Raw genomic sequence first — 23958 nt, 5'->3', positions numbered from 1 at the left:
AATCACAAAAGGATCATGATTTAAGTTTTATATAATCTGATATGGCACTGGTGCTTGGAAGAAAACTCACACCAGGGGCATGTAATGCTGTATGCCAGTGAAGGGTCTAAAGCCCAACGCACGGCGACGCAGGAAAACACGGCAACACATAGACATCGAATCAAACATGTTTGATCCCGGAAACATATTATTTCCCGAAACCACGTTTCCCGTTTCTCGTAAACGAACACGAAACAGGGAACACTCGGTTTCCGGGTTTCCCCGCATCTTGTGCGTCGGGCTTCAGTTGAACAAGGTGCACGGCTTACGACCGTCACTCGAGCGCATCAGCAGTGCTTCTATGACATAACGACGATATACACCAAAGACGAGATCGTGTTGGTATTGATAAACCGTAGAATAATCATTGCATCAAATCCCTATTTCATATTATGTAATGCATACGATTCCAATTACGCGGTTGTTTTACGGCCAGTCGAGGCTATTGGGCCGTCTTGGGAAACAAATGTTCGTTAATGAAACCGTAACATTGTTTCATTCGCTCACATACGTGTGAAATGTGTAGAAAACCGCCGAGACCGTGTATGCGAAAAATAGGCTGGTTAAGAATGTCTGATGGAAGTAGAGAGTTTTTCGAGAAGTTTTGTATCTCAACGTAGTATTTTCACCAGTAACTTGCATATGGCTATATTCATAATCCCTTCAACGAACACCAAACGAACGGCAAAAACCTGCCTATTTCACACATCAAAATGTTCGAACGCAATATGGCACTCGCCGGACATGCGGTTATGAGATAATATATTATTTATGCATTTGATCGTTTTAGTCAATCACACACTATTTATTGAAAATACCTCAGAAACGAATTGAATATTATGTGTACACATGAAACAAACGCTTCAGTTCAATCTAACCACAATAAACAAAAATGATACTTAATTAGCTAACAAAATTTGTCCTTCGCTGAAAGATGTCAATGGCTGTGATCTTTAAGAGGGATGCTTGCCTCGCCTATCCAGGGCTTAGCGAAATACGTGGTGGTAAAATGATTACATGACTAAATCGGTTCAGGATTATCTTATTTGAAATTGAATTTGTGTGTAAATCTATAGGGATTATAATGAGGATATAGTTTTTAAAACAAGTAACAAGTTTTGGTAAACAAATCGATTGATACAAATTCCGTTGATCTTCAAATGTTTTATGTCCGCATAGGCAAAAATACATTAAAAAAATACAGCAGGCCATTGACACATTTCACTGACAAATATCTCTGCGTACTTTCAAAATTAATCTTAATAGAGATGTCGATATAATGCTCCATTCTTATTCGATGGAATTCAATAAAAACGATGTTCATATATGGTCCCTCGGTAAAGGGAAACCGAAAATATGTTGATGATAAATTGATGACGGATCCGTCGAAGTTTAGTTCATTTTCATTGAGATGGCAACGAGACACGGAATATAGAAACGATAGAACATATCAAAAAGTTGGTAGAGGCTTCGACCACCGACATCACGCGTATTGTCTACATGGGTTTTGGACACATCGGTCTTCAAAACGACAGTCAAAATGCGCTCTGTGACGTCAAATGAAGCTTGCCAGATTTCTAACGTATAAAGCCAAAGTTGATCTTTGATCGATTATTGAAAATAATTCAATGACGGATCTGATTTTATCGTGGACATCATTTTGCGTCCAACTTCGTTATTTGTCCGTACTTGATTTGTTGTCAACACCCGCGGATCCATCATCGAAAACAGTCATCTCTATTATACGACCCACGGTTACTCGTGTAGAAAAAAAAAACTATAAATATAGGCTTAATAAATGAGATGAAGCAACTCAACTCAACAAACTGCAGCAAACATGTTCACAAAAAGCACCAGTCCAACTTTGACACAGAACACAGAAAAACGTACTAGAGAATGTAGTAAGAAAACCGTTTAAAAATTTGTAAAATCAACAAATGGATATTTATAAACGTCTTGAGCATAAATTTGTACACATTAATTATAATAAACGTTAGTATCTACAATCACCGAACAAAGATTTCGTTATAATGATAACGATGCAGCGTGTTCTTGGAAAGGCCCGCTGCGACTATACTTCGATGTACCTGGATGGCTGTATTTCTGAAATGACAAAATTATGTACATCTTATCATCATACACCGTATAAAAGGTTTGTATTTACAGTGACATTTCGCATTAAGAACTAGTCGGCTATTTCAAGCATCGCTAATGACGTCAGTGGATCATTCGCTTCTTAGAAAGATAAATTGGACATGATGTTGACAATAGGAATCGTGGCTAAAAATGGGGACATTTGCGTTGTTAGAAGCCATCGTGTTGTTTCTGTTCCAGGTAGGTTATTTTTTAACGGCTTTTCCAAGAAAGGCTATTACCAACGGCGCTCGGTTCAACTAAAATAATCATCAGTTTGCACGCATGATTTCATTTCTGCCTGATATTCATTTTTACCGAGAAGGATGCGTTGCATCCGTGAAAGAAAGTTGCTATGGAAACGTATATTGATTTCGAAATCGCGTGATAATACGAAACATTCGCCAGGTAAAACTGGACAGTTGCTTTATCCGTAATTCCGCTCAAGTTACATCGGGAAATTGAATGAATATAGACTCCGGTTTTAGATTTGTGTCCCGGCAGATGTTACGTATCAAAAGCTGAATGAAATGAGGTATATAACTACGCTTGCATGTAAATGAAAATAACGGCGACGGTAATGGCGGTATTTTGTTGTCGATCAGACTAGAAAATCAATGACACCCTCATCGATTAAAGTACAGATTTGCTGTTTCTGAAATAACAGATTATCATTTTCTACCTACATGTAAAATCGGAGTTTTTATGTTACCGGATTACCATTGCAAGTGCATCCGTTCTTAAAATTGTTTTTGAAAGTTGTCACAACGCCAGTCGACCTCTGCAGTTTTTGGCGTATATATTGTATATGGCATACACGCAGTGCCTTGTGTCGTTAAGGGATTCCATTCTTGCTTCTGTCATTAGGGAGTCATTTATCATCGTTTTACATCCTGACATGACGTGCCATGAGAGATATTTGGAAACTAGAATATTGGCTAGTCGACAAGACATGTAGATGCTGGCTAATATACGGATCCAAAACTAAACACGAGCAAAAGATCTGTTTAATCAGCGGTTAACAGTCACCTTTATGCAGGAGGCAATAGAAATATATCAAACAATGATATAATCCACGGAGCTGTCAAAGTAATTCATATATACGTATATGTATATATACATAAGCAACGTATAATCGTGTTTTGTGCTCGAATCAAAAAAGGCGGATTTTTCTTGTTCCCTTGATCGAATTCGCGTGTAGTGCTTCCGACTGTTAGCAAAATTGATGGCTCGAAGGCTATTAGCATTGATGACCCATCGCCGCAAATAGTATAAGCACACAACCAACCCATACGCGCTCTGCTGTTTAGTCGAGTTAATATAATTTTCTCGGCGTTGAGATGATACACGTTTCCGCGTTTTTTTTCTGGTCCCATTGGATGTTTCATTTGAGGTGAATCAACAACGCGGCGTGATCAAAATCAATCTCAATTCAAGATAAAGATTTTATGAATGTAACTATATAAATCCGACTTTAAATCCGTCATTATGTCATTTCATTTTGCTAAAGAATCTATGATGCCAGTCTCCACTAAGACGGAGGAGAATCGTCGGAGGGATTCGTCGATGCTCGGAACGAAATTTTTGTGTAGGCGTATTAGGTTTTAGTTGGTACGAGAAATAAGTGACAGTGACGAAGAACACTCACGTAATGACTTATCGATTACTCGTGTAAATCAAGTTTTATATGGGAGCGACGATTTTTTTTCTATTGAAATCACCCGGTATCGATTCTAAACACGGTGGCCCGATGCTATCGAAGACTTTTTGCGTGTTCTAGTTATACCCTATGAATCGATTGGCAGCTGATAGCGTCAGTGATTTGGACGAAAAGCGCTCAGAATTTCACTCGTTAATGAACAAGAGCCCATCATCTAAACTGATTTATGTAACGAGAGTCCCGCATAATTCACCAGTTCTTGCAGTTAAGATGTTTGGCCTCTGTATATCATGACATAATGAAATTAGAAAATAGTTTGGGCATCATTTTTATACATCGTCATATATAAAATATGGAAGTAAATAATCAAATTAGCAGCCGTTCTCCAATCTATTTTTGAGTGGTTTGAGGGCTTTTAGTATTGGGATAACACATCACAATTAACGCAAAACGTAGCCTACATTTTCATTTCTCCGATTTTTTCATATGAATATTCATATGACATGACGTGGTTATACCGTGTTCAAAGGAAATTCCGAACAGGGCCCAACTGGGCTCGAATCAGAGTCAATTTTGAGTAAACGTTGCCGAATTCTACCAGTGGCTAGGCCTTGATGGGGTCCTGTCTGTTGTAAGTAGTTCAAAATCTGGCAAAAATGCTAAGGCGATCAACTATTTATTGATTGGTTCATGCGTGGCTACTATAAAAAGGCTCCTCGGTTAAACAAATCACACGAATTTCATGGTTTTGTTTGTACGGCTGATTTTGTGTGAAATAAACGGAGTTACATTTTCCCGAGTCGTTCAATAATCCGACGTAGCTCGTTTCCAATAAATTTCATCCCGTAGCGATTGCGAGATAGAGCGACTCGAATTGATTTTTGTTAAACGTTCGAAGATTACGCGCTTGTCTCGTGTATAACGACGAATGATGTATTCGATTTTAGTGATTTTCAAGACAAACATTTCTAGACGTGATAAATTGAATGCCATTACGAATTTTCCTTGCGCGTCGTGAAGTACATTAATGTATATATATAACCAGGCGACGCGAATACCGCCTCTTATCAAGCGAAATGAATTTAAACTTATTTCTCACTTATGTTTTCAAAAGATTTTGGCACATTTTTGGGCAGACGATCGAACCGGCGGTTCAGCAACATCACGCGACGCCAACGTACTCGGGTTTTTGAGGGTATTCCTTTCTGGATTTCTGATGGATCGGCCCGACGATCTAACAAATCTGGGAAAGTATGAGTTAGATTAGTTCATTCTCGATTAGTTCACCTCTTTTTCTTACTCAAAGAAGTAGTGTTTGAGATACCGTATTTCAGAATGATAGATAAATTATATTTGAATACGGTAAGAAACAGTAGATTTCAGTTTACAAGTGCATTTCAGTTTCATAAACTGTGGGGATACGATTTCATACACGAGTCTAATATCGTCGATAATACATCGAGCAAATTCGAGACCGGTTAGTTACGCAACTGAGATTTCAAAGATAATTTGAGAGGACTTTCTTCAGGCATAATTGCGTTGGCAAACCTCATCGATCCATCAGCGAACGTGGCCGCTAATTTGACAAGCTGAAAGCATCGATAAACCACGGGAAAGACGATAATTTCCCCGAAGTTCAATTCGAAATTGCTCGTTGTTTCGTCCGTAAACATAAATATCTAATTAATCGCAGACTTCGGGGACCGAAAGAGAAGTGATTTCGTGTATTAATATAGAACGTTGTGGGCGGTAATGGTAAGCACTTTGGTCAATGATTTGATCAGTTATTAATCACGTTAACCTCGTGGTTGGACTCAGGCTATAGGTGATATACAGTAGACTCCGCTCAAGTCGGATCTATCGGGACCGACTTGAGTGATATCCGAGTTGGATATTGTACATTATATCTTTCTTGAAGAGTGTCCCAGAAAATATTTCAACAAACATCCGAGTTGAACGGTTATCCGAGTTGATCGGTTCCGGCTCGGGCGGAGTCTAACTGTATAGCTGATACGACACAAGGCACGCGCAAACGTAAATCAAGAATTTGGTAATCGTGGGTTTCAGAGCATGAGAAGAAATATTGAATCTAACGATAAAGGAGTGTATTTTACTTAAATGAAAAAAAAACGTGTACATTAACAGTGATGGTAATTGCGTGTATACTTTTTTAAGGCATTCCATCATCCATTTCTATAAACACTGACTTGGGAATATTTGACGACGATTCGTTAACTGCGTATAATGTGTTAATTCGTACTAACCTTTCCGCTATAGCAGTATTTACGGTCGGCCAATAACATCGATTTTGTTATCGTCGGTGGCTGTAGTAGACTTATCCAGGTCGGTCGGTTTATCCAGATCATTCATAATATTATCTATCCGCGTTTTGTCGCGATCGTTCGTGTCGATGTTTCGTTCCTTTTCGCTGTCGATGCTACCTTTATCTCGGCTCATCGTACCTGATTGGTCGGACGTATCCGATGCCATGTTGGCCTCGTTGTCAGTCGGACTAGATGGCGAACTTTTCACGAAATTCTGGTTCTGATTGTCTACATCCTTAATGTTTTTGATATTATCGGGGCTAAGCGTACTAGAGTCCGATAGTGCCCGATCGCTATAATCACTTGATTTCGTTTTTATCGTTGGGCTATTCGTATTTGGCATAGGTATATTCTGAACAGTGTCCACTGATGGGGCGTTATCACTCGATTGGGTATCTTCGCCATTTTCGTGTAGGTCATCGCGTAGATGGTATCGTTTCAACAAAGTCTCCGTTTCTTCATTGCTCATTGCATCTTTCTTTAGTATGGACTTTTTCTTCGCAGCAGGCTCGGACACTCGTGATCGGAGTGGTATGCTGTCTTGTTTCGAGTCACCGCTACCACCGCCACTGTTGCCGGTACCTGAAGCTTTGCCTTTACCTGAAAACGTACAGGACAGAACTGATAATTAAACGTCAGCCATTTCCACTTCATACTGGCTGTGCTTTTAGATACGTGGACATCGAGTATGATTGCAATCGACAGAGAGACAATTGACCATTTTCCGTACTTTGACACTAGGGGAATTCGGGTACGTATACACATTAAAAGCCTCTGCTGAATAAGCTTGGAAATCCAGGGAATGATGTGTCGTTGTGTGGATTTTTGAATCTGGATTATTTTCCAAGGTTAAAGATGATAGATGATAGATGTATAAAAATAAATCAAAATTTAGGAAAACGAATGAAACATTCAGAAACTTGCGTAATAATTGTTCATTTGTTAGAATAGATTTCGAGACTTTTTCTCCGTGAGAATGTTTTTCAGACATATACTCTCGACGATGTTTCGGTAGCTGATTAATGAATAGTCTGTTTTACCTGAATTCCTGAAGCCAGATATTCTCAAACTGATTGAGATTATCATATCTAACATGTTACGATATTGACTGATACTATCTTCGTGTTTCAACGTGTAAAGTTCTATCATTCTATTTTGCGTATTGAGTATCCTACGCACAAATGATATTACGAGGACCTGACTTCATTGACGTCTATCTACCAGGGTCTATAACGATCCTTACGCCCTACGTTATTTTCCATCAGCAACAGTTAAGTTCATATGGAGTCAACTATTAGCTCGAGGACTTAATATTGTTCCCCAAAATTCTGGTCTATTGTGTCTACACAGAAATTCATCAACATTAGCCACAGAACTAATAAGAATACAGGACTTAATAGTGAATGTTACACGGTGCTGTTACTATTTACTCAAATGAAATGAATGCTTTGTAAAATGGAATATAACATATAAGCCAATGGAATTTTAAAAGAATTTTCATATTGAAAGAAATATAAATGTTAACAGTGCAAAAACTGTATGAATAAAGAACTTGTTAATATTCATGATAAATATCTATCGGTGGATCGTAATATATAGATAACGCATTTAAAATCTACAAGCAACACAACAGTGCTGGATGGAAATTTGACATTTTCTCTAATCGAACGGGACTACAATCTCAATGCTAGGATATAAGTAGCCCGAGTACAGATTCGAGATTAGATTCGATATTCATCGGAATCAAAATAAATTCTAGTTGTCATGTCGTCGTGTACCAATGCGGGGTGTATACACGTATTTCACAGTTTCGAGAAAATGTCAAATAAACATCCGGAGTCAAGAAGTTTTAAAAAGACGACGAACCCCGCCTGAATGCTCGCATCTTGCTAGGCAAAAATGATGCCCATTTCAGCTTGTTTGTGACGTCCGTTGACGAAAAAGAATAAAAAATATAGTGTCAACAGGTGTAGAATTTGAGAAGGCATGGCTATTGCTAGTGCACGAGCATATGTATACAAATATTATTCATTTCAAGTGTGATATCTTGACAACCACTGAAAACAAAATGTGGCTTTCGTATGACCACCGCCGACTGTGTCAGATGCGATGCAACATTTCGATTGATATCAGAAGATTTACAAAGAATACTGTCGGCCGCAAAAGAATTATCAAGATTTAATCAACGTAATATATTTGTATAGCCATATTTGTTTAATCATGTTTTGTATACGCTCATTACTGGCAATGTTGTATTGGAAAAGGATATTTTGTTACAGGGTGGAATCAATACTAATCAAATCACTGCAATATTGTTCTAGCAAAAACAGCTGTTTTCAAATCTTGCATATTATAGATATATTCATAAAATCATATGTAGAAAAAATATATGATATCTGGTGCAAAAATACGACCAATAAGACAGAGTTTTTTAAGTTCTACTAATCAAAATGACAAACATGCCAACTCGTTAGGGACTGTTCGGGATAGAATCGATATTGGGTTGTTAATTAATCAAACAGTTTTCAGGACAAACAACTTGCCGCGTTCGACACGCTTTGTAAAAACCACACACAAAAAATATGCTGCTGGTAAACGGAAATAAAATCAAAGAACGGCGGTTGATTTAAGCCAACCTAAATGTTCAGTCTAAAATGAAAACTTTTGAAGGAGTTAATTTTGCCGAAATGGCTATATCAGTCACCGCCGTATTCCGTCAGTTAGACTCAAACATTCCACGTGTTTTGGCAACAAAACACTTATCGTTTTTTTTCTTATTTCATCGTTTACCAGCGCAACATGAACGCATTTGTTATGAAAACAAAATCAATGAGAATGCTATAGAAAATTCTACTTTCGAAAAACAAAACAAGGGAACTTGTCTCACTTTCATTGCAACGAGTAGTCGGTAGCATCGTCATCGCTTAAACTGTGTCGTCGTTTATTGGCTACAAATTAGACCATAATCATGTATAATCGTGAAAAACGAACGTTGATGGGAACGAGTGCGCCAAGGGTGAGCACGAAGAGCCTGTCGGTAGCACTTCGAAAATACCCTCCTAACGCGCGCACACACTCGCATTGACAAACTTTCGTATGCTGCAATGTTTAGAGTGAAAATCGATGTTGTTATAAAACATTAAACAATTATTATTCTTTATCGCAATGATGAAATTGCGCAATAAAAACTATCGCTAAATGGGCGATTAATGTTGACGCTGAACATTCAGTCATTGTCAGTAATCGAGGGTAGTGGAGAAAACACATGCATCGTACATAAACTACGGACTGTAGTATAACAGATAGGAAGAAACATGCCAAAAAATTGCAACCGAAATATTTCAAGAAATTTTCATTTTTGATTCAGGCCAATATCTAGATCAAATTCGCCCCTGAAATGGTATCGCGTTATGACCAAGTTTAGGTCGGTCATGATGAAGTTCTCGGATGGTTTAGTAACAGCTATGACGAACGAAACTCGTGTCTGGAAAAGTGCGTTCTCTGAAATATTCATTTGAAATTAAGTGTGAATTATGTTAGAATCGTTTGCTCCGGTAAAGGCAGCTCATGCAAAACATTAGATATCTCGTAACCTGGAAGAGTTGGAGAGTAGCATTATCTCAGTCTGACAGAAAATTGGTGTATGCTACTTATAGGCATGCGAAGCTGGTAAGATATTTCAGAAATATTTTCAAAATCGTTGCCTCGATATAATGGTGACGAACTCGTTTACAAATAGTATTTTCTGAAGACATTTATTGGGCAAAATTTGACGTAGGCATTTTGTTTCAAGCACCACTTAATAGTAGAAACGCGTTTTGATGTTTATATATAATTAGATGTTTAACGTGACAGATTCTTCGTATGTAAGACACAGAATATGAAAAGTATATAAAGAACATTGAAATGAAAAATAGTTGGATAACGAAAATAATATTTAAAAAATACATGGATATCTATATGTCCACGCTTACCAGCGACTCGGACGAACCTTCGGCATCGGTGAATGAACGAGGTTCGCCCGGAGCCTCGGTAAGCGAAGAGGTCCTAGACATTATCCCGCGTTTAGCAAGGCACGTACACCGCTCTACAACACCAACCTATGTCAGACATCGTGCAGACACACTTGAATAATAGAGATATATGTATATTGACACACCCAGCTAGGTTAGAAAATGAAAGACACTACAGACGTTTAGCCGAAACGATGATCGACTTACCTCGAGCATTACTAATAAGATGGTAGTTAGCCAACTTTTTCCCCGTCGCCGGACTCGACGATTGTAATTTGGTAATAAACGGGGGCCTAAATCGGGTTCGACTTCTCGTAGAACCCTGCGAATTGATAGAGTCTGTTGATGTACTTTTTTGACTATCGCTATCGGTAAACCTGGCCCTTCTGCCTAACGGAAGTGATTTGGTACGTTTTGATAATGGTTTCTCCTCTCCGCCACTAGTATTTGATTTGTCCTCGTCTGCAGAGGTTGGAGACAGCGGTGGGTGTGCCAGTTGCCAAGTGGCGGTTAATCCCTCGTCAAGTTTTTGCACAAATTGATCTGAGCAAGGGGATAACTTACAGGGTGGAGGATGATCTGGGTAAACGGAATCGTAGGGTGGTGCTGGGTCCACCGGCTGGTCAAGCGGGTTTATATAAAGGTTATGCCGATTCATCGGGTCCGGATTTGACGGGCTTGCTTGGCTTGGTGGGTGAGTATAGCAGCTGGCATAGGTGTCACTACTGGCATTACTGCCTTGCCGTCCAAGATCACGCATTTCAATAGAGTTTTTATGTCCTCCGTTTGCATCAATGTAATTTATATCCTAAAAATATGAAATAATTGAATTTCGCTAGTTCGTTACAAGTAACAAGAATATTTAATTTATCATTTCGTCGTTTGACTACCGAGCGAATGGCAGTCTAAACGCACTATACCTCTTACCACCTACTTACTACGCTGTAATTACTAAATCGTTTATTTACTTATAGGATGAATATCGCATTATTATATGTTTGATCGCAGTACATTCACTTTGCGCTAATTGAATTACGGTTTCATTATTCATGCTTGAGAACGCTATGAATACGAAATGAAATCCCGCGGCATCTATGTATCTAAGTGTGGTAGCAAAAAAAACACTCATATCTCGCAGCCGGTATTATTTGTACATACCCGATAGAGCTGCAATAAACAAGTACATGAAGCAACTTTTAATCACCATAAAATCTGATGTGCATCGGCTCGAGAACTGTTTCTATTGTCAGTGCTGGAACTGAAGCATATGCTTCAATTTGATGAAAACAATTGATGGGGTGAAATCATTTGGGGTGAAATTGTTTTATTTGCCATAAAATCTAAAATTCCATTTGTGATGTCCGGGGATTAAATGGTTTAATCAAAATCAATCAATCAAAGGTCGATTCCTAAACGTGCACTAACTAGGAGAATCTGCCTCTGTGATGATGATCTCGATTAAGGTATCGAATTGCTCGGGGATATTGAAGGCAGTTATAATGAACTGACCGATCTTGACACAATGGAAACAATTCTATCAGCAACCACTGGACAACAGTTCACGGCGGATACAGATCTTTAGAAAATAACATCGGCCTGGGTTATTGACCCACCTGTGCGTTTAGGTTGAGCATGGGTTGTGATGACGTCATTCTTTGCAACGAGACCTCGTCGACGTCTAGAAGATTGTTGGAACTAGGATTGGCGGATTTCTGTCCCTGTTGAAGAATATCTTTGGCGTCTGCGTGTCGTGTCGTGTGCTCGTTGAGCCTCAGAACACACGGCGGCGGACTGGAAGTACTGTTGTTTAAACTCAGTGGTGTGTCTGGGTAGACACTGGGTCGGTTCCGGACACCGTCTGTGGTTATATCGATCAGTTCGACACTGCGGGCGTAAGCATCTCGTAGATTCACGGAATGGAAGCTTACAATACTGCCGTTCCGTTTCGCTCGCTCGAGTGCCTCTTTTCGTTTCAGGGCTTTCTCTCGTCGCATCTGATCCTTGTAGAACTCGGCAAAATTGTTAACAATGATAGGAATTGGTAGAGCAATAACTAACACGCCGCAAATACAACACACACTACCTACAATTTTACCGAGTGTCGATTTCGGATAAATATCACCGTACCCTACAGTTGTCATGGTGATTGCAGCCCACCAAAACGTTTCGGGGATACTTTTAAACATGCCTTTGTTGTTTTCCTTTTCGGCAAAATAGGCAAGGCTAGAAAACATCAGTATCCCTATCGCGAGAAACATCATTAGGAGTCCTAGTTCCTTATAGCTTCTCTGTAACGTGTATCCTAAAGATTGCAGACCGGTCGAGTGTCTAGCAAGTTTTAATATTCTAAGTATTCGCATAATACGGAAGATTTGTACCACGCGACGAACGTTGTGGAATTGTTCAGTACTTTTATTTGATTCGACTAAACCGAGGGAAATGAAGTACGGTAAAATAGCTAACAAATCTATAACATTTAGAGGCCCTTTGAAAAATTTCCATTTGTTCGGCGAGGCCCAAAATCGTAAGAGATATTCTAGCGTGAACCATCCGATGCAGACTGCCTCCACGATTACAAGATGGTGGTTGTCGATTGGTTCTTTATTTGGGCCCCTCTCTTGTATATCGGGAATGGTATTAAGCGTCAATGCAATAGTAGACAAGATGATGAACAATATAGAAACGACGGCTAACACCTGAAAGTAAACAATCACGTTGTCATAGCAATGGTTTCCATAAGTATCGTCACTATCAGGACGTGAACATGAACGATACTGAAACTGTTCAAAATACCGCGCATTTATCAAAGCAACACATTTTGGGTGAGCGAACGAAACTGGTGATAACATGAGTAATGATTCATTTCGAACAATAAGCATTATCTTATTTTTCGTTCAATCGTTTTATGCAAATTACACTCGAATCTTTAGACATGTTAGACAACTAGACGTGTTCTATGTAATATAAATACATGTGATATATCTGAAAGAGTTTCTCACTCAAATTTTTCTTTCTTAGCTCGGGCTTATCTATTAATTTTTGAGAAAACACTGATAAAAATAAAACACCGTTCATAATATACATGTATATAATACATTATACGCGTAAATACACGTAAAACACTGGGTTATTCATGTCTTGCTATGTATAGATATATACAGACGATGGGTTTCGACACAGACAGCATGATAATAATAATGGTCAGTAACATTATTTACATCCAGCACATCAAATAGCATGGCTTCATGCTGTTATATCCATTATCAAGCACATCCACATTCATAGTCAAATACGCAGTAACGCCGATGAAGTTGTAATACGTCAAACTGGGATAATACTGGTCATATTTGGCGAGCAGGATTAATCAGACGAGATCCTCCGAAATGACGAAGGCGCCCAATCAGCGTGAAATTACGCGGTATATGTCATATGCATGGATCGTACATAATATCGGTCTGGCACTCATCCTTAGGACGCGTGAGATACACTTCAAATAACCGAAGACGTATACAAGATAATATTCTAATTTGAGGAACACGCATTTGATAATAGGTTTTCGAAAATATTGATTCGGTTTTCGATGTGGAATAGTCCTATCTATCGACCGAAGTTTTCAAATTGATTTTCGTCCTCAAAGAATCCATTAACGACGAACTAATTGGTTGCCGATTACATTTTGAATTTTGTGCCACCATTTCTAGGTGGTCAAGAGGCAAGTTACGCACTGGCACTATCGATCTCTTCGGCGTGAATTCCGTTTCCGCTGCACCCTCCCGCCGTACACGAAAACTACGATTTAATGAATATAGATATTAAGGTATTTTACGCAAAATGTATATGTATAATTTTGAAGGTCAAATTATCATCATCAAGGGCATCGGAAGACTAGAAAAGAAGAGTGTGAGAATGATTTAATGGGATTATTTTTGTTATAACGTATAGCTACTGACTCGCGGGGAGATTATCACCGAATGTTAACTGTTGTAGGTTCAATTTACACGAACGAATAACGCCGTCGAGGTAGCATCGTCGCGTTAACGAGCTGTAATTTATTGACGGCATTAAATTGACGGCAAAGAGCAACTCCCGATAGGTTTTATGGGGGGAGAATTATTCAGGGGAAATGCCACCAGACTTCGTCTGATGATGAAATGATTCGAATTAATTTCCTACACTTCTTTGTTTTTCAAAGCGTAAGCAAATCTTAAATCATTGTCGAGCTCTCGCGGTTGAAATTTGGAAATTACGCCAACGCAAATGGTAGGGAATACGGTTTTCTTCGTGTTCAAATTTTTGAATTACAAATTCGTCAGCGTTTTTGCCATTTTACTATGCTGCGTCCTCCGATTTGCTTATAGATTATATATATATACACTAAAATGTCATACAACGAGGTCGTAAAATTAGTTTAGTATCCAAAAATTAAGTCATGCTGGCCTATTCCGAATTGGTGTCTAAAATAGATCGTATTTGTCGTGTGTTTTCTGATGGAGACGTCAGATATGACAAAGGTCCCGTTACCAATCACATCAAACTAATACAACATAGTTTTTGCTCATCATATTCATACAATCATGTCAACAGTGGCGCGGCGTTTCTTGTAAATAAGACTCCGATCAAAAACTATAATCTGTAGTGAACACCATTGAAAGTAGCAAAATAACATCCACATCAACTCACTGTAGAGTCATCTATTGATGTTTTTACGTAACTATCGAAGCGAACTTCGGTTTTCGTAGTTAGTCGACTCGTGGTCGGTGCTAGTAACACGCTTTAGTTCGGTCGTAGCGCATTTTCCAATGCCGCCATCTTGGAAATAGGTCCGTACTACAGCGACCGTACTCAATCCCGTGGTCAACTATTTCCGGACCATAGCTCCGAATAACTGACATTCGGTTTCACTTAGTTCGCAAATAGTCGACTAACTCCGATAACGACGTTCACCTAAGCCGACTGGACGGGCTTAAACTGAGATTTTCAGGTTTTTTAGGTGTTCGGCATATCATTAAGAAGTCAGTTATTTACAGAAACGATCTCAAATACATATTTGAAGAAAAAAAAACATTACAAACGATATGTAATCTTTCATACATAATGCTTATTGTAATAATCAACGAATGAACATCATTTGAGTATGTTAACATATAGAAAAAACTATTACCACAACCAACAGAAAAAAAAACGAGAAGCACCCTTTCACATGACAGTCGGAGTGGGTGGGTGGTGAGGTACAGAGGCGACAGAGAAGAGGAACAGGTTTGTATTGTTGAGAGACAGATCGACGGTTGTATGTGTTGTATAAGTATAACTGAGTCATTGTCACTCTACCAATTCTTAGCATTTATTAGTAATAATATGACTAACGAAGTCGCCTGAAATTCTGAAAATCATCTGATTAGATCATTATCAAATTACTGATAATAAGTTAATTAATCAATACGTAGGATTATATAATAATACGAAGCCTACTTCTATTTATTTCTATATAATATATATCGAGTAGTACTTTAAACTAGTATTGAAGAAGTCTATATTTGGAAATATACAGATATAAGTGAAAAACTGATCTATTGGAAGATAAAACGCATGCAGTTAATATGCAACGTGTAGAAATGTTGAAAATGTCTTTGCTTCAATCGCGAATGTTTTAGTAAAACGTAACAAAATGTAACAAGAAATATGCAAAAGCTCGAAATGTATGATGACAATCATGCATGTATATAAAAAATTGTAAGTAAAGTCAGTCCAAAGAAAGTTCTAATAAGCAACATATTTCAGTATAGCGTCTAAATCATAGGACGACTCTTATGCGGTCTAACATAACTCTGCATCGTGATTTCAATGAACGAGGCGATTGCGACTGTGTTTTTCTATATTCGTCATTTGAAGCTTGCCACCGCTATATACGCAGCTATATTTCGTTCCACGTTTCTGTGTCTCATTTTGTGATTTTATATGCGTGTGTCGGGTGCGTGTTAACAATATCGATTAGTATCGACTTGCAGAAAAAAACTAACTAATGCGAATAGAACTAACTACTCCTACATAACATCGACTAACCGCAGGGCACCTAACCAAAATAGATAATCCAATATACTGACACAATTTAGTTGCCAATCGTCGATCACGTTCCGCTAACGATGCAAATTTCGCTCGGCCTCTAAATATCAAATATCTTTATCGCGAAGTACAAACATCAAGTATACTTTTTTAAAATGAAATGTATGTTTCGGAAAGAAAATTTAGGTGCCCTTGTGATATGACATATACATGTACGAAAAGGGGATAACTTGAAGAAGCAGCAATGCAATTTTTCCAAAAAGAACCAGATATATCAATTATCTCCTCAATATCTGCAGCTTCAAGTACATCGTCGTCGAATAATACATTATACATCGTACATTTTTTGGATACTAAACCGGTGAACTTCATCGACGGGAGTCTATGACAAACTGCCACCTCTGAGAAAATGTCGGCAAACACAGAACACGTCGTTACGTGATTTTTCGTGGCACAAGAGTAACACACATATTATACACAGGCGTCGTTTACATTATGAGAAAAGGTTTCTTTCGTTCTAAAAGCGTTAGGATGGTTTGTGGATGGGTGACGATTTTCATGCTTCATTAACACAAACTATATAACGAGAGTGACATGTCAGACAACGATGTAGGTACCCCATAAACAATATACGACTACATATGTAGCGGGTGATCGTCCTAGAAAAAGGACCTCACAAAATTCGACAATGCGCAGTACTTATTCAATACAGTCGCCCAACGATGAATACCTAACCATTTAAAATTACTGAACTACACAGAATTGATCGTCGTTTAGCATGCTATTGTTTTCTCCAGTGATGAGGTCATAGCCTTGCAGGTTTGATCTTAAAATCTGGGGAATTATTAGGAATGGAATGGTACAACGGCTACATATTTATCATTAGTTTTTTGAGGGATTGTTCCGCGGGCAAAAATAGACGAAGGTTAGTTTAATCTGAGAATAGGCTTTATTGAAATGTGTGGCATCACTGGGCAAAAGATTAGTGACGTGCGTGCTCAGCCTAAGCAGGGCTTAAACATCATCGCTTAAACATCATCGTACCTGTCCCATAACATGCCAACAAGTCTCGCACTGCGTCAAATTCTCCTAGACGTAGAAATTAAAATTTCATATTCTGATTAGTGAATGTATCATCACAAAGCATATATCGATAACAGATCAGTCGTCTGGATGACTATCATCGTATCATTATTTTCGCATAGTCCGTAAACGAACAAATGGAAAATTTTAACAACCACAACAGCAGGTTTTCCGAAATACTTTCGAAATATATTTTGTTTTTTTTTCTTTTTCATCATCATCCGATCGCTAGATAAAAATGATGTTTTCTTTTTATCATAATGATTCCAAGAATTATGAAATACGTTAAGACATCGACCAACACCAACTACAGCGAATGCAGCGTCTATGTTCTACACATCGCCACCCTAATCAGTAAAATACCTAACAATTACAATTAAGCGAATATGAAACAAAAGGCATCATGTAACTAAAACATGTAGTCAATATGTTCCGTTTTCAAAGAAACTATTCGCAATTATTCTTTGGATGGAAATCTAAATTAGATATAGGTGATATTCCATTTGAAATCTAATCGAGAAATCGAATTTAGTTATTAGTTCTTATAGAAGACTTAAGGATTTTTCAAATAAAATTCACATCACGACGTTTTCTTAATTGTGATTTCTTAATGATAAGGAAATAATCATTCTTTTTGATTGAATAACAGCGTTCATATTTCTAGGTCTGATATTTGTCGTGGACGTAACGTTTTTATGCTTTTTTTTCGTGAAAACTAAAAGCAGACATCCTCGTATTTGAAACACATTAAAGACAAAAGAAATCCTGTTTTCAAAATATTTTCTAAAAATGTATCGCGCATTCTATTTGAGGATATTTTGGCTGCGGTGAATAATAATAGCATATTCCAATCGAGTAAATGTCCCGACCTTTCGCCCGTTTCGAGTAAACCTGATTGGTCTATGGATATTGAAACAATTCCAAGCGCCATAAAACCATTAAGTACTCCCATGGAATACTAATCCAGCAATACGCATGCAATACTCGCTGCCATCCAGCTCGTAAATCGGCCCCAAATGTATAATTTATGAAATAATGAAAATACATGAATGCATCGGGACGAATACGAGAGGGCTTAGAGATAGACGTCTAAATCTACTAGGGATTAGACCCCAAAATAATTCGTCGACGCTACGTTCATAGTTCGTATAAATCTTAGCTTAGCGCTTTCGCCGTTAACCAAACAACGAAAGTCTAACATCATTTTATCTGAATTTTTGAAACGAATGCATCGTTCATGCAATTACGCCTGCTTCCTTCAAAACACAAATGCATGTATAGTCTATGCAGAGTCTTACTATACCGGATTAAGGGGCTCAGAAATATACATATATATATCCTAAAAGAACTCGCGTTCTTGCGCGTGGGATCGGTTGGAGGGGTTCTAACAGCTTTGCCTTTGCGGTATAGCGTGTTTATGGTTTAATCAAAAAATGAAAAATCGACTCCGATTGCATTATATCAGATCCGGCGGGTCCCAGTGCGCATTCATCCATTCCGCTTCTGATATGATTTTATGGATAAACGAAGCAAATCCTCCGAGGATCGTACACTGTTTGCTCGGGATAATTGCAACGTTTTGTCACCACGCTTGAGTATTTATTATACATAAGTTCGGATGGAGCCTCGCGTGACGACACGAACATTAAATCTCTTTAAAAAATCGTTATCCTAAAACGGTCGGTTATCCGTATAGAATTCCTGTAATTAATCAGTATCTAAAACACACAGTAGCCATCGGATGCCATCAAAAACGATCTTAAAAATAGATAAAAATATCGCATCAGATTGGCGACATACTTATGTTATCTATTGCCTCGTCTGAACAGCATTGTTATAAGAAACGCCACCACTTGGTCAAACAAGCGTGGATATAAAATGGACGGGTAAAGTAATTTGCCGAGAGATAAAAGCGTACTTCACTGTTTGCGAAGGGCTATCGTGGCTAAATTAATGTACATAGATGCATTATCGAACTCGGTGCATGGTTTTTCTGAAGAGAGAACGTCCGAAAGTTCCTATTCGGCTGCTCGGTTTCACAGGACGTCAACAAGTGCTGAAACCATTACCGAGGAAAACCGTCAGAATTTCGAATTTCGTATAGAAATAGAAATGTTACCGACGAATCTAAAAATAAGCAGTTACCGCCGAGTTGGGTATAGTATGAAAATGCTGTAGATATTCGGTTGGTGATTCTGATAATCGCAGCGTCTAATATGCCTGACGAGAATCAGATGCTGTATTGATTTGTATAGTTCGTACCGTCAACAGTAGCTGACTCCCTGTGTGTAGGCAGATGCGGCAATTTCGGTTACCATGGATTCGCATCTATCATAAAACTAGACATTACGGTAGAGAGAAGATAAAGTCTCTAATTTTGACGAGAGAATAGGCTACATTACACTGTTCGAGAATGGTCATGAGAGATCATAAACCATATCTTAACCTAATGTCGGTAAATCTCGAAATGGCCAAATATACTTTTTTCGTGTTGCATAAACGCTTGATGCGATTCGATCTCCATTTTGCTAATATACGCCTAAAGTGTCCGAAAACTGCTTTGTGTATTTTTGATAATGGTGAGATACAACACGCCGACTAAATAAAAAAGTCCACAGAGATTACGTTTCTTGCCTGGCAGGAGGAACAGGTTCTATATATACTTTACTGTTTGTCTGTAAACACAAGGGAAGCCGCATACCTCTACACGCGGGAGTTTTGTATGATATATAAACGATTTTTTGCCAAGATTCTTAGCACTTCAGAGAGCATTGTATCTTATATCCCGAGATATGATGAATAGTACTACAAAAGTCTATTCACTGCGGGGTTATCTTATCCATTTTCTAATAATTTAACTCGTAAACTTGGTCCTAGATATATATTAGATTATGTCGGAATTACGTAAAGCCAGCCTAATAGTTCTAGTCCTGTTTCATGTCCGATGCAAACTTTTACTACTTTCAAACGATTCTCCAATTGATGCTTCTTCTAGTTTTGTTTTCAGTCAAATGCCAGAAAATAACCAAGCGCTAATTTCAAGAGTGAATATATAGCTAAGCCTACGTGATAACTATCATTCAATCCAAGGCTACACGCAGCAAGAAATTAATACACTAACATAATCATTTTCATCCTACACATACGCATACATAATGTGCAAAAATGACGGAATATGAAAAAATATTTCTGAATTATATAAATATAGAAATGATCATAATAAAGGGGTAAGAAATTCAAACGAAAATTCATATACATTTATATATGTATAAAGAAGACTGTAAGCGAAAGCGTAAATGCGAAAATTACTTACTCTGGCTGCCGTTGAAGTTTGAGGTTTTTCCAGAAGATCCCAGACCTTCATCCTCCATTTAGAGAATGGTCCGGTACCGAAATCCTCTTCCTCGCGTTGTTTTAGGCTTTCGGCCTCTTTGCGAATCTCGTCGTAAACGTGTTCCTTCTTCTGGTGGTATTTGTGTTGACAACACGATTCGAGGTACAGTTCGTCGATGCCCCAATATTCCAGATCCTCACTAAAACTGAGGACGCACATTTCCTCCACCAAATGTAGCTTTCCTGTTCTATAGAAATTCAATATGGAAGCAAAAGACCGCGGGTGGCGATCGAAAAAATATTCATTGTCCACTAAACTATAATCATCACAAATTTGCATGACTGCTTCGTGAGTGTTGCATTCCCGAAGCCGGCCCAGTCTCGTATGTGGCATACGGTCTAGGGTCCTCCATAGCACCTCGTGTTTAACACCTCCTACGTTGATCACGACACGACTATTGAGTTGTCTACTCCTCATAATCATATATGGATCCGGTGGGTTGATCGGTGGTGTTTGTTGAGGCTGGGTGGTCATCATCGGCGGCATGAGATTCCCAGTGACCTTCGCATCGGGTTTATTATCCCTCTCACCGCCACCGCCGCCGCCGCCGCGGTGTTTTTTCACCGACATTTCCCTCGCGGGGGGTTCCGAACTGATCACACTTTCGTGCCGAGAAAGACTCGGTTTGTCAGAAGTCGTCGTGCTCCGGATGGAATTTCCTCTGGCAACGAGGGCGTGCGCAGCCGCCGTTGCTACAGAAGTAGGGCCTTCCGGTTGCCCCTGATTCTGTGAACTGTGATAAAACATGCCCCTTTCGTCCTCCACTCGCGCCTCTTCCTCACATACTTCAACGCTAGACGTCTACACTCGTGTACGTATTACATCCTACGCCGCGTTCTACAAATAAAAACACATATGAATTATCAATACCATTATAAAATTGCCCTCGGCGCCGGAGCTCCTTGCGTTCATCAATAGCTTAATAAAAGTGTATTTTCGCGTCGGATGTTTAAAGCGTGGGGAGCCTGTAATGCAATAAATGTAGCGATGACGAAACGAGTTGTGTGTACACGTCATCAACGCGTGACGTCACAGCGCTCTCTAAATAACTTGTACGTCGTACACACAGGTGTAAGACTCTCCAGCTATATGAGGTAAGCTATAATCTCTCCCAGTCTGATGGATAGAAGTGGATTCTGTATATCTTACCGACGTCTTAACTTTTAACCCTTTTCAACATGTATCGATTCTGTTTTATAGAACGCAAACGAACTCCGATTCGCCGCCGCGATATACCCGCATCGAAAAGCTACCGGGTTACGACCTTATATTACAGTTTGGCGCTATTTCACTACTGCCGCGATCGTTTTGGTGCACGTGTAATGTAATAAAATGCGACGCGAACATGAATTTCACATTACCCAGCTACAATACCAGCCGGACTGAAGGGAAACGATGCGAGACGTTCTTATTAAAAATTTCCGCGGCTGCCTGCTCTGCCTTAAGCGCGAATAAAACGTTTTAGCGATAATATTTCCCAGCTTTATCAGGATACGCTAGCCACGCTAGCCCTCAGCTTGCCGTCCAAACTTCCCGTTATACGGAATCGCCCGCGTTATAGTGTGCACGTATCAGTGCAGGTTAATTCCACGGTTGCACCGTTGCGTGGCAATCGATGGTGATGCCTCTGATGCTTTTATCAGAAAGAAACGAATAATGTCGATATCGGTAGGCAATTATACGCTTGATTTTACGAATGATACCGAAAATCGCTGCGCAACTCGGTAAGGACACGCCGTCTTCGTACACTAGAGAACCGATGTAAAAACCTTATATATAAAGTAAAATAAGTTGTAGCCGAGCCGTATAAACCTGATATCAAAACAGCGCAGATTTTTTAGATAAACAACAAAACCAGCACTAGTATATACTGACGAGTTATGCGCCCAGTCAACATACTTCCTGCAAAATGCAACATATCACAATAAAATTGCAATGTTTTTAATGTATTTGAACAGATTTCGGGATTTCTGTATTTTCACTGCAAATAAGAACTTTTTTCTAACGAGAAGTTTTTAACCGCATCCGATGGTACTCGGCTTTTGCATATTGCATTTTTCGCTTTTTAGTAGACGAGAAATCGTTCAGCTGTACGAACTACAGCACAGCGGCCGACGGTGCGATTGAGTTTGACGGATTATCGAAACTTAAGTATAGAACGTATTCGATTTGAGATTAGTAAATGTTCTGCACGATGCAGATCTTGTTGGTTCGAAGTCACGACAGTGCGAGTGTTAGTACAGGCATTTATCACATTACATCGTGTTCCGTATGATTGGAACTTTGCGCAGAAGTACAGCTTTAAAGCCGATGGATAAGGCTCTTGTTACTGCTAATTCGTGGGTTAAATCTTCATTAGTTTCGTCACTGCGCTCTTTGAGAGAGTTCATTGAATAGCTCGCGGTTAATTCAACACTAGCGGGCGTTTACTGGATCACATAATTACGAACAACTTCAACTATCAGATATTATAGACTATCTACTACAGTTATCGTCTGGGTTTCCTGACGCTCTCAGATCATTTCAATGTGTCATCAAGTACGTCTCGCTCTGTACCACGTGAGATAATTGATCGACCCAATCATGCAGATATGAAAATTCCTTTAAAATCTCCTTCAAGTAGAAATAATTATCTAAATTTTATTTCGAAAGATCATCGGACGAAAGGGGCGTACTTCTGAAGATTATCACAGTCTGCACCGGAGTTGGTGTCTGATATCATGTCACAGCCCTGGTGAGAGGGCTACCTACCTCAAAGAAGACACTTTAAATTCATTTTTCTCGATTATTCTATAGATCAGAAAAATCTATCGCGATGAATTCGAATTAGCACCGAAACAAATGACAAGTCTCGTTAGGAACGATGAATGTTCCTGGTCGGTTTTTTCCTCAAATGGCTTAGTTTTTGTCGGGTATTATTCGGCTGGCTAATCGCCCAGAGACGCGACGTAGGTCCGTGTTTTTTCTTTGCGCATAGCAGAAATAGCGATGGCGGAAATCAATCACCGGCGGGTTGTATCGAATGTACCTATCTATACACGGCAGAATGACTCATCAATCGTGATTCGATCCGACGTCGCGAGGGCTACGACGAATAACGGCTACTGGTCAGAAAAATCGACCACGTCATCGTCACTCGGGAACTTCATCGAGCCCTCGGGATAGTATGACTATACGAAGTCAGATTGATGATCTGAATGTCTCAATTTTGATTGGCGTCTACGCGCGCACGCTCGAACGCAAAGGGACCCA

At 39.1% G+C, this 23958-nt stretch overlaps 1 protein-coding gene across 1 annotated transcript; it reads right to left on the bottom strand.

Annotated features, from left to right (window-relative positions):
- Positions 1-1386: 1386 nt before the first annotated feature.
- On the bottom strand, positions 1387-21617 carry LOC141898877 (potassium voltage-gated channel subfamily B member 1-like). Its single transcript, XM_074785020.1, has 5 exons — positions 20626-21617; positions 11789-12865; positions 10377-10977; positions 6097-6756; positions 1387-2142 (listed from the first exon to the last, which is right to left on the bottom strand). The coding sequence occupies exons 1-4, from the start codon at positions 21451-21453 to the stop codon at positions 6116-6118; spliced, it is 3147 nt and encodes a 1048-aa protein (XP_074641121.1). The 5' UTR covers positions 21454-21617; the 3' UTR covers positions 1387-2142; positions 6097-6115.
- Between the last annotated feature and the right edge of the window lie 2341 nt (positions 21618-23958).

This window comes from Tubulanus polymorphus, chromosome 2 (assembly GCF_964204645.1).
Source record: "Tubulanus polymorphus chromosome 2, tnTubPoly1.2, whole genome shotgun sequence".
Taxonomy (NCBI): Eukaryota; Metazoa; Nemertea; class Palaeonemertea; order Tubulaniformes; family Tubulanidae; genus Tubulanus; species Tubulanus polymorphus.
The sequence above is the reverse complement of the archived record's forward strand: the minus strand, read 5'-3'. Positions and strand labels throughout refer to the sequence as shown.